Genomic DNA, 16,328 nt, shown 5'->3' with positions numbered 1-16,328 from the left:
ACGCTTTTTCCATGTGTCTGTTGCTTCTCTCCCTCTCTGCCGCTTGCCTCTCGCGGGCGGCACATTTCCACCACCTGAAAAGCTGCGCTGCTGCTGCTGCGCCAAAAGCAATAAAAAGAAATAAGTGTAACTGTGCTGTGCTGAGAGCTTTGCTGTCGCTGTCGCTGTCTCTGCCGCTGCCTCTGCCTCTTCCGTCCGGTCCGTCATTCAATTCTCGGCGCGCGTTTCAAGCGGTTCTGTTCTGCCATTTACTTCCCTCCCCATGTCTCTCCCCTCATAAAAACTTTAACTGTGCTTCCGCGAAATTCGCAGTTTTCCCAAGAATCTCCTTGCAGAATCTCTCGATCGCTCTCCGTCATCACTCCCGAAAATACCTGTGATACAAAGGAAATAATTCACCAAAATCCTCGCCTGAAATCCTAGTCTTGCCATTCATAAAAAGTCGCGTGCTTTTGCCTTCTGACGCGTATAAGAGTTTCGATTCGCTCTGTTCTAAGAGTGTGCCGTAGTGTTTCCCCTCCGTTAACGTTTCGAGGTCGCGTAAACAAATTTCCCAGCACTTCTGTGCGATTCCTATAGTTTTTTGTTTGCGTGGAAGATTGAAAGTAAAATTGAAATGCTTTCAAACACAAATTGATTACGAAAATTGATTTCAAGTGCTGTTCCTAACAAAAACAAACAAGAAGTGGGTCACACTAGCAGGAGAGGAGGGGAGAGAAGCAGCGCAGCAGCAGCAGTGGAGACCTTTCGCTCCTACTTCCTTAGACTTCCTTAAAGGGGAGTGAAACTTTGAGAGCGAGAAATAGAAGAGAGAAAGCTCTTCCCTTCGCCATGACAAAAGTCAGTGTGGCCGTTCAGACGGACCTCTCCGAAATGCTCTTCTCCGCCAGCTCCTCCGCCAACACCTCGCGCTCCTCATCGGAACAAGGTAAACAGAAAGAGAAACCCTCAACAAACGAATGAAAGAGAAAAGAGCGAGCAGTATCTCCATAGAGAGATGATGATGTGAAATGGAGTAGGGTAAACATAATTGGGAAACAGGTGTAAACGATGCAGGGGAATGTGTGGTGTCGTATGAACGATGATGAGTTAAGATCGTACACAAAAGATAAGAGCGAAAACGAGGCAAAGATAATTGAGCCACTAAAAGGGGCAGGGGGGGAAGACTGGGAGATGACGAGTCTGAAGATACTCTAGTGGAATGCGAAGAGATAAAAGAGAAACAGGCATAAGTATGGCTAACTCATTAGAAGAACTTAAGTACAGGGAAAGCTAGCAGCACTACTTAGAGAGGAGCTACCATGGGCGGGCAATCCATTCGTGGAAACTTTGCTTGTGGGAATTAGAGAGAGAAAGCAGCATTCACTACATTCGTTCCTAAAACATATCTCCAACTTCTGCAGCCGCCACTGTACGACACTTGTAAAACGCTTTCACAATACAGACTCTCATCTGGAAACACTCATGCCGAACCATTCACAAACAGAGATCCATAGCTCTGTTATGGATCATAAATCCCGCACTCGACTCTCCCCCTCTGACCCCTCCCCACCACTCTGCTCTCTTTGTTCCGCTAGAAGTTGCGTTATTCCTACTGTAATAATTCCCATGATCCGAGGAAAGCTTGCATCACTCCACTCAGCCGATGATTGGCTCAGCTTCTGGCTGCACCCAGAGATTGCTGTGGAGTGTTCTGGCAGACACATTGACCGACTTCCAGCCCATGGGCAAACCATCTATAAGCCATTTTCCATTCCATCTGCAATACAAGCTGCCAAATTGGGCTGCAGCTCCATCGGACACTTGGGGTTCTCGCTCGTAACAGGCATTGGCTGACTGCTAATTAAGGTTAGGTTCTGGCCATGCATTTCATGGTTTGCCGCTTTGCTGCTCCTCTGGCCACACTCATTAACGGTAAACACGAACAGGGCCACACTTTTATGGGGAAGCGTTTCGTTTCGTTTCGCTTTGAAGTTTCATAAGAAGTTGTTGGCTTTGCATTTTGGAGTCGTGGAGTCGGAGGGGGAAAAAGCCGGAACCGGTTGCCTCAATTAGCTCATAGCTTGCGTCTCCGCCTCTATATGGGGTGTATGGTATATGGTATATGGTATATCTCTCTGTCCAAGTTCAAGTTCTCTGTTGTCATTCGATACCATTAATTATTCGGTTGTGCCCCATTTGTGGTTGACCTTCGATTCATTAGAAAAGTGAGTTCCAACGAAATGGAATCGAATCGATTTATTAGTTTTGCTATACTCTAAATATTTCAATGCGAATCTCTTAAGGGCAATGACCCTCACACACACACACACACACACCTTTCCATTTGCATTTCCGTTTATAGATTTCCTGCTCGAATCGGGAAATTTATGACTTCAGTCATGCAGAAACAGAAACCTCCACCAGACCAGACCAGACCCACATTTCCATTTCCATTCGCATCTCTATGCTAATTTTTCTGCTATATGTTTGAGGTTCTCGCTCTCGTTCTCTCCCTCTCTCTCTCTCTCTCTCTGATTCTCTAATCAGCATTTAAAAATATCTTTTGCTAATTGTCTATAATTGTTTGTCTCTGTTGCTCATCGACAGAGACAGAGACAGGGACAGAGCCACAAACAGAACCACATAATTATTCAAGATTACGAGTATTATTATGTGTTTTTGGCAAATATTTTGAGCTCTGGCTTGGGTCAGCCCCTGTCCCTGTCCCTGTACGTTCCACTGTTCGTTTTTGGAGGTAGTTTCTCTGATTACCTCACCTTTCTAGCGTTTTGTTTGCTGTTTTATCTTGAACCGAAATACCTTTTGAGGCATTCTCCGATTCGGGCGGAAGGTAGTAGCTGGCTCCACGCCCTTTTGTCGCATTTTGGGCAAGGCTGATGGCTGATGGCTGATGGCCCTTTGACACGCCAATTCCGTGGGGGCTAAAAGCAATCAAAGGAAGGATGTGTTGCATAGGGAAGATTGAGGTAGTAAGCCTAAGGAAGTTCCTTTTTTCAGGAAGAAAGGGAGCGAAAATAATATTCGAGAGGGTAAAACACAGGGTCCGATAAGGGTCCCAGAGAGCTCTGCCTGTAAACAATTCGCCTTAACAAAGAGTCTTATATTACTCGTAAAATAAACTGAAATATAAGTCTCGAATGAACTGCATTCGACAACGGACTGTTCTCTCATGGCGACACCTCTCTCTCTCTCTCTCGCTCTCTCTCGATAGGTGCTCGTATTCCTCCCACACAAATAAATAAATTCTCATATTCAGACTGAAACTGTTGCCAGCAGTTGCGGCACACGTCAACGACCTTGGTGTATCAGCTCCTCCCTCCTCCCCTCCGGCCCCCTGCCCCCTTGCGGTTTTTGCATTTTCATTTGTTTGCTGTTTTCGCGAAAAATGTATTTTGCATGTCAGCTAAGAGGCTTAAAAAAGCAAAGAAGAGAGCGAGGGAAATCAGCATATTTTTGATGAAATTGAAATTAGTTTCGGCTAGGTTTTCCCTGCATATTAATTATACCCATATATACCCCACCACCCCCTACCCGTTGGAAAATCGGAAAAGTGCAATTCATTTAGCTGGACGGATGATTATCGCAAGGAGAAAGTCTCTTCGGGGCAGTCATCTCTCTATCTCTTCGGCCCGTTTAGTGGCTAATCAATTTTATGTGCAATTTTTTCGCACTTTTTGCTTTTTGCTTTATGCTGGCAGGTGCCTCTGCAGCTGTGGGCCGATCATCGGGGAGGATTACTCAATATCTTTCAGTCGGAAAGCAGGTGGAGTTGAACCCGTCCTCCCCCCTCAACCGAACCCCCACTCGAACGAACGAACTTGTTTGATCGCGTACCAGATTGTGTAATGCAATAAAAGTGCGTGGAGGGAGGCTCATACATCAACCTCGAACTTCCTCTGTAGCTTCTTCTCTCTCTCTCTGTCTCTGTCTCTGTCTTGTCCAACCAAGTCGAGCCTGTCCCGATCTGTCACCCAACCAGTCGGATCCCCCTGACCGATAAAGGCGAAGAGGCCTAGCGTGCACCACCCCAACAAAAGTGCGTACATGCATCAATGTCGAACCCCCTCCGTCCGCTTCCCCTTCCCCAGCCACCTCCCCCCTTGCATTTGGTTGCGCTCGACTCGCTCTGTGGGTTGCACTCCATTGTGGGGGCTGCATGCAACGCGTGGCTGGAGCTTGGGCTGCAACCAAGCGGAGCTTGCTCGAGTCCGCACTGAGGTTCACTCAACTAGATTGAGTTTGGCTGCGAACACGTTCGGTTGTGATTTGTGTCCTACCCGCCGGCAAGTACTACTGGCTCCTGCTCTGCCTTTGCTTATCGCAGATCAGTAGAAACACCGTTTTTGGCTGGCCCCAAGGTGAAAGTACTTTGCGAACAAGTCAACATCACGCACTGCCTTTCAATTAGCCAAAGGGCTGGCCACACAGGCCGTTTCGCAGTTTGGCAGTGGGACAACAGCTGTTCTTTGTTTGATCTGCTCCAGTCGAACCCTCATTTCACAAGAGTCGCAGTCCAGTCCCCCCTCTCTGGCTCTCCAACGGGTGAGTGTTTGTGGTTGCGGTTCTGCCTGTTCTTTTGTTCGCCAAAACTTGGAGCTGTTGCTGTTCTGCTGTTCTGATGTTCTGAGTCGCAGTCAAACGTGTTCGAAGTGTGACTGGCTTTAGATCCAACCAGTCCGCCCTATGCTCCGATCAAAGCCAACCCACGATCCCTCTTTTGTTCTGATCAAAGCGGAACTGTTAGACCCTGGAGAGGGGTACATAATCCACGGCAAGGGGTAATGGTAAAGGTAAAGGTAAACCGTTCAACCAAGAGTTTTCCAATTTGTAAAATCGTTTCCAATGAGACAAATCATTTCAACCGCAAAAGCAATTGAAAACTGTTTTTCCTGCTGCAAATAAAGAGTTTTCACTTTTCTCCAGCAATTTTGCGGCGTTTAAGTACGGGGAGGCGCAGTGTGGGGGGAAAAGCGAAAGGTATTCATTACAAAGGGCCGCAAATGGAAATGAGATTGGAGACCAATTAGAAGGCCTTTCTCTCTGTCTCTTATTCGGTGCACTCTCTTAACTGTTAACTCTCTCGATTCCACCCCTAACCCACCACCACCAACCTCATCCTCAACCCCCTCTTCTCTTGCAGATCTGCTGTCCGCCTGGGAGGATCTACTGTCCTGGAGCGAGAATGCCTCTGCCGCCCGTCGCCTCCAACAGGAGATGAGCGCCTTGAAGCAGACGCTCCAGCGATTGGGCGATAAACCCACTCCGGAATTGCTGGACACGGAACCAGCTATACAGATAGCAGTGGAGGCCCTGAAGGTACGTCATTCTATTAAAATCTCCATGGGATCTCCCACTTAATCCTCGCTCCATCTCCCTGCAGTCCGAACAGAGCCAGCTTTCCAGCTACCGCACACACATGCTGCGTCTGAACGCATCCGTCCACAGCTGGCTGACACGCCAGGAGAGACGCCTGCAAAGCGCTCTGGAGGAGCAGCACCAACAGAATCCACCACAGGAGTCCGAACAACCAGTGAAGGAAGAGCAATCTGGAATGAAGGAGGAGCCCTCCAGCAAGAAGGAGGAGCAGTCCGCCAAGAAAGAGCTCAACGGATCGGTGGCCATCACCGTCACCGACAGCAATGGCAACCAGGTGGAATCGTTGGCCACCGGAGAGGCTTCCACTTCCACTGGTGCCTGGGATGTCCACTCTCTGATGTCCGCCGAACAGGAGTTCCACAAGCACCTCAAAAACGAGGTCAGCGACATGTACAGCGCTTGGGATGAGGCAGATGCCAGGTACGTCCTATCCGTATTATTGTATCTCTCCGCAAATCTCTAACTACGAAATCCCTTATAGAATCAACACTCAACTGGAGAAGCTCACCGCCTCACTGATTGCCTGGCGGCAGCTAGAGTCGGGCTTGAGTGAATTCCACTTGGCTTTGGGACAGGATAGAGGAACACTCGAGGGCCTCGAGGGTGCCCTGGACAAGGGACAGACCACGCCCGTAGAGCTCGCACAGAACGTGAAGCTGGTGGCCAAGCTGCTCTCCGAGAAGATGCACGTCAGCCAGGAACAGATGATAGCCGTCCAGCAGCACCTGGACCCCAATCAGCTCTACCACATCGCAAAGTTCACGGCTTCGAACGGCTCCCTCTCCGACTCGGGCATCTCCGATGGTGGAGCCACCTCCGATGGCGGTCTTTCCGAACGGGAACGCCGTCTGGGCGTGCTCCGCCGTCTGGCCAAGCAGCTGGAGCTGGCTCTGGCCCCCGGAAGCGAGGCCATGCGCTCGATTGCCGCCCGAATGGAGAGCGCCGAGGCAGAGCTGAAGCACCTACAAAACACCTGTCGGGATCTGATTGTGCGAACCGCTGCCTCCCACCAGCAGAAGCAGCAGCACCAACAGCAACAGGTGGCTCCCAAGGTCAACGGGCATGTGAAGAAGGCGAGTGCCGGCAAGGGGCAGGCGCAGGAGAAGCCGCAATCTCCGGGAAAACGCAGAAACGCCCGCAAAACGCGTCAGGCACAGAAAGCCGGAGAAGATCAGACAGAAGACCATTCAGAGGAAAGGCAGAAGAATGTCGTGATCCTGACCAGTGGCGATGGCGGCGGTGACCCCTCCGACGATCCCTCGCTGCTCCTCAGCCTCGAAAGCGGGGAAGACGATGGCGCAACCGATGGGGACGAAGGAAAGGTGCCACCGCGCGGATGGGCATGGCGCATCGCCCGTGCGGCAGTGCCAATGCAGCTCGCGCTCATCACGTTCTTCTGCGCTGCTTGCCTCATGCAGCCCAACTGCTGCGACAATCTCAACAACCTGTCGATGAGCTTCACCCCGCAGCTGCGGTACATTCGCGGCCCGCCTCCGATTTGAGCGCCAGAAAGTCGCGTGCATCTCGTTGTAGATTATGTTACGTTATGTTAAGGCACTTAACAGTAGTAACTACCAGGTGTGGACACTGGACGCCCGTCCATCCAATCCATGCAACAACCGCCGCATTCGACGCGCAGCTCCATAGATGAGCTCGCTAGCGTTTTTAAACGCCCGCCCAACGGCAGTTGACGCGTTTTTAAACGTTCTGTGGAAAACGCAGCGCTCCTCCGGAGAGGGGGACAATTTTTATATGTCTAATTATAGATAGTGGTCGCGTATTGGAACTTTAGTTAACACTAAGAATATTGTTTGTAATTTCGGTTAATTTCCTACGCGTTTAGGATCCAATTTTTGATGAATGATGAACGATTTACGATCGAAAAGAACGAATGATGATTGATGGAAAAAGCTCAAGCTAAGCAAAACAGTACTTATGAAAAAAAACTATACTGGAGAGCCACATATCGACTACCGCATGAAAGGGGTTTCCCCCGAGCAATCCCCAACCCAAGGAACCCTTAAGAATAGGTGTATCTCCCAGAGGAATCAGAGGAATCGTCAAACCCAAGAAACCCACAGGAAAATCCACACATATATGACGATAGATCCCCAGTTAATATTTATACGAACAAATTTCAAGCATTTTTTGTAGACTTTTTTGTTTGAAAAACACTAAAGTGCCTAAGAAATGCGAACTGTGAAAAGGGAAGCCCCAATGGGCAGAGAATATCCCTAGAGAGAACTATGAAAAATTGTATCAAAAGAGAGCAATCGTATCCCAGGCAACAAAGCAAAACAGAAGCTAAATGCCACAAAACTACAAGCGGAACCAGAAATGGATCTAAAAGCAAAGCCAGAACTAGTGCTAGAACTAAAACGGGAAGCAGAACTGGAAGTAAAAGTATCTCTAAAACTGGAACTGGAACTGGAACCAGAAGTATCCCTCAAACTGCATTAAAATCGAGAGTTTCTATTTTTATATTCAATGCAACTATATACACACCATCCCCCAATCGATCCCCCTACCTTTTATGTCTATTATATTAATAGGATATAGATAAACCTTATAAGATTTTGCAAAACTAAAAAAAAAAAAATGAAAAAAATATATAATTTTCTAAGATCATCTTAAATTATGATTTAGTCGAGTTCTGGCAGTTAAATTGTAATCTAAGGGTTTTTTTTTTCTTCTTTAAGGTTTTCTATACTTTGTGCGTTTTCAAAACTTTAATGGCAGTAAAACAAGAACAAAATAAGGAATGAGTTTATAAAAGTTCAAGAATAAAAGTATTTAAATGAAAAAGAAGGATGTCTTTTGAAATTCTTTATGGAACGGAAATTATTGTGTTACCCCTCTCGAGGATATTTTTCCGATCACGAAGAGTTGGGGCAAGCCGGGCAGGATCCTTGATCCTTGCTAAGGATTCCATCAAATCGGGGACATTTTTCTAATCACAGGAAGCCATCGGACGCCTAGATCGGTAAACAAATAGCTGAGAAAACTAAATAAGTATGTCGGGTATGTCAAAGTAATTATCCAAGGATCAAGGATATTTTTCCGATAAAAGGAAGCCGTCACACGTCCCGTTCTAGTCCCAAATAATGGAGAAAACAAGATATCCTTGATATCCTTGATCCTTGATAAGGACTCCATAAAATCAAGGATATTCGTCCGGTCACAGGGAGCCGTCGCTCGCCATGATCGGCCCACAAATAACGGAGCTACGGGTACAACAACAACCCTCGAATTGCGTCCGCTGAAATGGCCAAAAACGAGAATTTCAGACCTGGGATACCAGGCGAACAGAAATCAGCAGAAGGTAGCTGGGTTTTTTTGAAAAAATTTGTACGCCCCCAAAAGTATGCACCAGTTTTTTTCATTTGCTAAAGTTGCTTTCTGCTGATTTCTGTTCGCCTAGTACCTCGATTGGAAATTTCTTTGTTTTCGCTGTTCACGTCGGCCTTAATTGTCATTTTTTCTTTGGCTATATCTCGACTGTTTATGGGCCGATCAGGGCGTGGCATGCCTTTTTGTGATCGGAAGAGTCCTGCCAATCGATTGGTATCGGAAAAAAGGACATCCATGTCCTCACGATTTTCGGCAAAAATCATGATGTAACCATCATTAAAATTGCCAAAAATCGGCCTCATTTTCGAGGTCGAGATTTTGATGCCGATCGACAGTCTGGATCCCCGCGATCCTGGGAGACTAGCTCCTCCACCGATCTGGCCCTATTTGCCCGAGATATAGCCTTCCAAAGATTGGAATTTGCACATCGTGCAAATACTGGTTTTTTCTGTACGCTATATCTCGACTGTTTATGGGCCGATCAGGGCGTGGCATGTCATTTTGTGATCGGGAGAGTCCTGCCTATCGACTGACCTCAATTTTCTACGATCGTCCTCCTCGTGATCGCGAGAATATCCCCCACCATTTGGCATCAAAGACCCCAGTCCAAAAGTTTGCCATGATAAATGTAGGTAATCCAATATTTTTACAATTTTTATTTATTTTTTATTATTATTAATAATATTAAAATTATAATTAATTAGTATTGTATTTTCATTCTTGTCATACAAATGTTTATAGTTTTCTCCACCAGGACTAAACAATATGGGATTGATTATAGCATTACAACAATTTTTTTTCTCTATTTTCTATCCCTAAAAATAGATTATGACCAGGTTGCGCACATCAAAAGGAGCTTTTCTTTGCCAGGTCCTTGCTCAGCGAAAAAAAAAGAAACCTTTAACAGTTTCCCATACCGGGAATTGAACCCGGGCCTCCCGGGTGAGAGCCGGGTATCCTAACCACTAGACAATATGGGATTGACAATTCCCTGGGAATTCCAGCACTACAAAAATAGATGTTTCTCTTTTTTCTTTCTGTATAAATGGATTTTGTCCTATTTCCGTGCTGGCCACCTTCTCAGCCACAAACTCGCGCAGACACCTACACGTATGATCTACCAAAATCTAAATTCATGCCTTGCAAGAGACTGGGACTGGGTGCAGCAGTTCAATGAAGTTTGATCGGGGGCTTTTCCTATCTCTATCGAAGGCGATAGTTTTTAATCACGTCCAATCATGTACTTCGATTTGCATTTGCTCAGTGCATATTTAACAAATCCATTTTGTGGCATGTCCCACCCCCTCCTATCACCTCCATCGTGATCACTGATCAGCGTCGGATTTCCGATCGATTGGCAACAAAATCTCAAAAGTCATACAAAAAAGTGGATAAAGGACCTATTTGAAAAAAAAACGGACAAGCTTGTCACCAAACGTACGCATTTCCCCATCAGATGGCGCTGTTTAAAATTACATCCAATGTGTAGCGAAATTTGTAGTTGACGTGTAGTTACCGTGTAGTTACCATGCAGTAAAATTAATTCTTTTTTATACTGAAATTTAAATATACAAAAAATACGATAAATTAATATTAATATTATAATAAATATTATATTTTCCATTGTCTATTGTACTGTAAAACTTACTGTTTTCTTAACATATTATTATGTTGTCTAAGATTTGTGGGCCGATCTGGGCTTGATTTGCATTTTTGGGATCGGAATCCATGATCGATCGTTGATTGTAGATGATCCTTGCGGAGCAGGTGGCGATGATATACAAGCTAGAAACGCACCCAAGATAAGTTTCCAAGAAAAGGCATACAATATATTTCCAGCATTTATTCGCATTAGCCTACGAATTGTTTTAGTGCCAGAACACTAACAGCCTTAGCGTATACTTTGTCTAAGACAAACATGGACATATGTCCATACATACATTTGAACACCCTTACCAAAGTCTCATTCTGGACCATGAAGCGCTTGCAGGGGATCGACAGGCGGCACCTTCTGGGGACCTTTCTCCATAAGCGGCAGGGCCGTACAAGTAAAAGAATAAAAAGTAATAAGATGAGAAAGATATATATATGTACATGTTTATGTGATACTTCAGTTCGATACACGTCCGAAATTGTATTTGATTTCGAAACCATTTGGGGCTCCACACAATAGTCGAAATATTTCGGAAAGCACCCTTCAAAATTCTTTGTTTTTTGCAATCTTGGAGAATTTAAAACTGAAAATTCAAAACGACATCTGACAGCCAGAGAGAGCCCCTGCGAGCAAGCCACTGAAGGTCGATCCAAGATCGTTGTTCCAAATAAATAAAAAGATCCTACAAGGGTGGCGATATTCTCCTTTAGAGTCCATCATTTAGGAGCACATTTCTAAATCTATAGCCCTTGGTATACATCGAATTTAGCATATACCTTTGGAACACTAGCGAAAGTTCTACGTAGTTTGAGTACTTTTCTACTGGTGGACTGTCAATTCTCCATGAATCCTCACTTTCTCTATTGTGCGAAGGAAGTATCTTCTTTTTATTGACGGTAGATGCTTTCCAAACAAAATAAAACACTATAACTTTTCGTTTCCGTCGGAGAAGAGCGATTCTTTCAGCTCTGGAAACTTTAAGCCTCTAAAAACTCCATCTTTGGAGACTTTAAGCTCTTCAAACATTCTTCGAACAACAGTCCTTGGATTATTCCTCCTCATTTCGTTTCGCTTCTTCAATATCCTGTTACGTACACCTATCCGTATCCTATCACACATCCTCCTACTGCGGACAGACAGAACGTCTGCTGACGATGATGGATCTGCGGAAAATGAATCGCGTTGACCTGGACGGAAGCACACCCAAACACCAAACACCAAACACCCAAACACACACACAAGAAGAAGGCCAAAAACCAAACACTAGATGCTTTTGCTTTTACATAAGAGAATCCCAGCCAATGGGAGCAGCATTCAAGTACATAACGTTTCCCCTTCATTCGTTCATCAAATATAGTTCTCACCTTCTAGCGCACTGAGCTCTCCGTATGTTCATCCCTCTCTGGCCTCTGACCTGGTGCTGCCTTGCAGAGTCGACTCTATGGTTGTCTCTCTCTGTTGTTCGCCTCAGCCTCAGCCGTAGCCGAGACACGAACCGCGGCTACAATAAAAAAGCGGAAAAAACGGAAAAATAATAAATTGAAATTATTTTCGAGTGCTGCAAGGTAGTAAATGAAGTCTAGACAGGATTTTTGATGGTAAAACAGTTCTAAAATTGTAGTTAATGCTTAAGCTGCAAAGTCAATCAAGCAGAGCAGGTTTTTCCAGGGAAATAAAAAAGTTTTTCCCAAGTAAATAAAGTGTGGTGGAAATAAATATCCATTTATATAAGTACATAGGTGTCAATTCTGGACTGGGACTTGGAAGCTAATAAATGTTAAAGTTAGCTAAAGATTCCTATAGTCCATATCCAGATTCCTATAGTTATAGTCCTGTCCAAAGATACTTTCTCTAGACAACCGTCGAAAGGGCTCCTATGGCAGTACTCCATAGATGACGGCATTCCTGGAGCTAATTTTACCAGCAAAATAGCTGCTTAAGGCATATCTGGAGATAACTAAAGGACCCCGTCTCAGGCCAACACCTCTTCCAGATCCTCCGCCAGATCCAGAAGTGATCAAAAACCGAAGCGTGTGTCAAGGGCGCGAACAATGAAAACATAATTTTGTTTACGCCTCGAGGGCTAGCACACGCACTCCCCGCGGAGTGAAGACCTGATTCCAGGGAAGTCACCACCGACCGGGGCACGGCCAGAGAAGAGGTCTCAACAATTATAATAATATGCTTACTTACCAGCTGAAAGGGGCGTGGTCGTTGGGGAGGGGTGGGGGGCGCTCGATTCGCGTGGCAAGGCGGAAGCAGTCCTGAAAATTGAATTTGCATAATTTCCGATGAAAAATTAGTTATAAAAGCAAGAGGCAGGCTGCTGCCTCGAAGGAGGTTAAGTGAGGCTTTAAAGGAGGCAGGGATCCCTGAGAATCCCTGAGAACTACATATGTGTGTGTGTGGCAAGAAAAGCTGCCCTTGAAAGAAGATATAGTGAAGTCCGCCCCCAACGAACTGCCAGAAACAATAGAAATAATATTTTTGATTTGGATTATGGAAATTTCTGGCCCGTCTCCGGTTGATTGGAGATTGTCAATAAGCGCTGCCGGACGGAACTGCGCCGGGGCGGGGTGAAGGCGGTGGGAGAATAGTGTTTCTTTCGCCCTCAACCCTTAAGCCATTCATTAAACTTTGTGATTAAACTGACCACCGAGCGAGGGGTTGAGCAGCCACACCACATCACATCCCTTCCGCATCCAGGACTACGGACACAGTCGTCGGACCAGCAGCCGCATCGCACCATCACCCGTTTAGTGAAGTGAATTGAGTCGAGGAAAAGCGACCAACGTCGACTGCTGACTGCTGACAGGCTCATTAAATGCCGCATTCAGTGGTCCTCTGCTGGACCGTGTGCCTGTCCTTCCCCTTCCCCCCTTCAGGGTGTGTCCTGCGACCTGCTGGACCTGCTTCAGCCTCCCCAAAGCTGGCCACAGGCCAAAGTCAACACGTCAAATTGAATGCCATGCCCCTCAACCAACCTCCAATCTCCCACCTCCGCTTCCCTCTGTTTCCTCAGTAGTCCTTGAAGCAGGCTAATTTTCCCCAGCTCAACCTTTAAATTCGCATTTTCCTAGAGCAAAGGAGCGAGAGAGAGAGAAGCAGAGTAGAAGCAGAGTAGAAGCCGTCATAAATAATCCCAGGAAAATTGTAGAAAATTGCCGAAACAATTTATGTTGACATTATCTCGAGAGAGACATTTCTGTATCGCTCTCTCTCTGTCTCTCTCTCTCTGTCTGTCTGCCTGTCTGGTGGTTTTTCCGCTTTTTCTGGATGATTAATTACCACGAAAAGAAAAATATTTGAATATGAAAAACGATGCCTGATAAGCGGTGGGCGGTGGGCGGTGTTCTGTGGGCTGTGTTCGGGCATGGAGACGGAAGAGCCGGCAAAACTTTTCCTTATTGCTCCCCAGTTGGCGATAAACTGGGAGGACTTTTAATGAACTAGGCATTTCATCATCTTGTTTTTGAGAGCAAAGATTTCGGGAGAAATGTACGATGCACACTCGTATCTGTTACAGAATTAGAAGAGGCATTTTTTTGCATGTTGTCATCGGATTTTCCCAGGCAATTTTCATGTGAGTCAGTAAATCAGTTCTCCTCCTTGGAGAAATGGGACTCTCATTTGATATTTGAAGTTTGGTGTCGAGAGACACTATTGGATGTCATCTGATCTGATCCAAAGACTCGTTGCGGGAAAAACGTCTCTTTCTCTCTTCTTATGGATATCTTTTGTATTTCTTAAAGACACATTCCCCGAATGGAAATGGGGAGGGACTCTTTAAGATTGTTCTCTCCGCAAAATGGCCTTCAATCGACGCTGTTACCCCCCGTCCCCCCACGATGACATTAGCCTTTACTTTTGGGGCTCTTTCGCTTTCCTCCACATTCGGAAAACTCATTGCTTGTGGTGGTGCTCCTGCTGCTGCTGCTGCTGGAAAATTCACCTTCTTATGGCCTGTCAATAAAATTCGATTTCTCTTTGGGGGTCAGGTTCGGTGCGAGAGGCCGAAAGGACAGACCCAGAGCCAAGGGCAGCGGCAGAGTGGGAGGCGGAAAAGGTCGTGCCATTAAATGTAACTGCACTGTAATTTGCATAATTTTCTATTCATTACATAATTCTGTCAATTTCCAATACATTATAATTTGTTAGAGCCCCGAAACACACACACACACACACAAACACACACACACACACCAGGAACCAGGAACCAGGAGCATAAGGAGCATAAGGAGCAGGAAAAATATGCAAAGCAGCGGGAAAAAATTGAACAAATTATATATTGTATAGAGGGTATTCCACTCGTCGCTCTGCTGCCCTCTCCCCTTCTATCCTGCCGTCCTTCCGTCCTGCCAGCCTGCTCTGCCTGTCCTGCCTTTGTTCTGCCATCGTATTCTCGTATTTGTAATTTGTTTTCGGCTTAAAAAGATTATTTTATGGTGAAAACAACCCGAGGGCCAGGGCCGAGAGGTTGTTCAATTTTTTATGCGCAATATGCTTGAATCGAGGCCGAAGAAGAAGAAGGTCCTGAATGAGAGCAAGGGGCGTAGCGGAGGGTAGAGAAATTAACACATTTTTCCCAAAGATGCAATCTTTCAGATAGGATAAAAGTGGCACTGAAAACAGGAGCAGCGACCGTAACCCCAGACCTGGATGGAAAAGCAAAAAGAAAACCGCACAGGAGACAACTTTCTAATCCTCAAACAGAACCGAAAACCGAATCGAATCGAATCGAAAACCGAAAATCACGTAGCCATTATAAATGCAAATCAAGTGTCAATATTGCAGATTTGAATATTTTCGCCTTTGCCATTCGCAGGCCGGCAGGCAGGCAGGCAGGCAGGCAGGCAGGCACAAGGATTTTCATTTTCATTTGCAAAATGAATGCGAATTTTCCGTGTTTTTCCTCTTTGGCAAATCAGCAGAGCAAACATCGGAGCATCGGAACAGCAGAGTGCCGAGTGCCGAGTGCGAAATCAATTGGAATCCCAAATGTCAACTGAGTGAATGAACCGAGAGTTTCCAGGACATTTGCCGCCCACATGCTGACATCTGGCCAGGCATACTGATGAGGTGCCTGCCCCTTGCCCCTTGCCGCTTGCCCCTTGCCACCTGCCATCACAAAGGCTGATGAGTTGATGGGTGGAGACGGTCTATCCCTTCGGACTGTCCAGACACCCGATTGTGGCCCATCTTTGAAGGAGTTCCAGTTGAAAAGTTCCTAAGATTATGATTTCCGCAGAATTCGTGATGGGGCTGCCCAAATGAAGAGCTAATCATCGGAAGACTGTCCAGAAACTCTCTCTATTGGGGCTATAGACGGATATCCTTGAATTGGATTATCTTTCATGGTAGAAAGCAGAGTCTGTGTAGTTTTACAGGACTTTCTCATGCAACCAGTACCCTGTAAAGCTTAACAGATAATTCCTGCATTAAAGTAGCTATTTCGCAGTCGTTTTCTTGGCTTCCACTTCCCATTCCGAGTTGGTTGGCCCCCTCCCGTGGCTGCCCGGAAAGTGTGAGCCTGCTAACGTTACGTGCCAAGTGGCTGTCAACTTCTGTAGCCATGATCTCCCGGCTCCCGGCTCTCAGCTCTCGGCTCTCCACTCCCTACACGGCCCTGCATCCCTTACCCATCCTTGCCTCCTCTTCCCCTATTTTCCCTACTAATTAGCATTTGAGCTGCGGGCAAACTTTCAACTTTTGTCAACTCGGCGAAGTTTCCACCGCAGCGCACCGCAGCGCACCGCAGCGGAGCGCCCCACAGCACAGCAGGTCGAAAGCCCAGAGGCCAAGTCATGGATACAGCCTCTGGGCTCTGGTCGCTCCTCCCCGCCCTCCTCCTCCTCCTCACCCTCTGCCCCTACCCTTTGAGCCAAGTTAAATAAGTTGTCATGATAATTTGGCACGGGGCCAGAGACAGGCACAGGCAGAGGCA

At 46.3% G+C, this 16,328-nt stretch overlaps 2 protein-coding genes and 1 non-coding gene across 5 annotated transcripts in view; 1 reads left to right on the top strand and 2 right to left on the bottom strand.

The window, feature by feature from the left end:
- Positions 1–8,136, top strand: part of LOC6599571 (serine-rich adhesin for platelets) — a 139,175-nt gene extending 131,039 nt beyond the window's left edge. The window contains exons 1-4 of one of the 3 annotated variants that reach the window (XM_026993753.1): positions 609–928; positions 5,144–5,319; positions 5,384–5,799; positions 5,861–8,131. In XM_026993753.1, the coding sequence (XP_026849554.1) occupies positions 832–928; positions 5,144–5,319; positions 5,384–5,799; positions 5,861–6,881 (1,710 nt within the window). In that variant the 5' untranslated portion in view covers positions 609–831 and the 3' untranslated portion in view covers positions 6,882–8,131. Of the gene's footprint in view, positions 1–608; positions 929–5,143; positions 5,320–5,383; positions 5,800–5,860 lie in introns of those variants that run through there. The other 2 variants (XM_026993751.1, XM_026993752.1) reach the window with 2 other exon arrangements.
- A 1,502-nt stretch (positions 8,137–9,638) lies between these two features.
- Trnae-cuc lies at positions 9,639–9,710 on the bottom strand. Its single transcript has one exon. It is a non-coding gene; the product is annotated as a tRNA-Glu (tRNA).
- Positions 9,711–10,533: 823 nt separating this feature from the next.
- The window catches only part of LOC113566746, a 61,128-nt gene continuing 55,333 nt past the window's right edge, over positions 10,534–16,328 (bottom strand). The window contains exons 3-5 of the mRNA XM_026993726.1: positions 12,578–12,648; positions 11,749–11,885; positions 10,534–10,749 (exon numbers count right to left, since the gene is read on the bottom strand). Of these exons, the coding sequence (XP_026849527.1) occupies positions 10,683–10,749; positions 11,749–11,885; positions 12,578–12,648 (275 nt within the window). The 3' untranslated portion in view covers positions 10,534–10,682. The remainder of the gene's footprint in view (positions 10,750–11,748; positions 11,886–12,577; positions 12,649–16,328) is intronic.

Source organism: Drosophila persimilis, unplaced genomic scaffold (assembly GCF_003286085.1).
Source record: "Drosophila persimilis strain 14011-0111.01,24,50 unplaced genomic scaffold, DperRS2 tig00000885-arrow-arrow-pilon, whole genome shotgun sequence".
In the NCBI taxonomy this organism is placed as follows: domain Eukaryota; kingdom Metazoa; phylum Arthropoda; class Insecta; order Diptera; family Drosophilidae; genus Drosophila; species Drosophila persimilis.
Note: the sequence above shows the minus strand (reverse complement) of the source record. Positions and strands in the feature narration are given on the sequence as shown.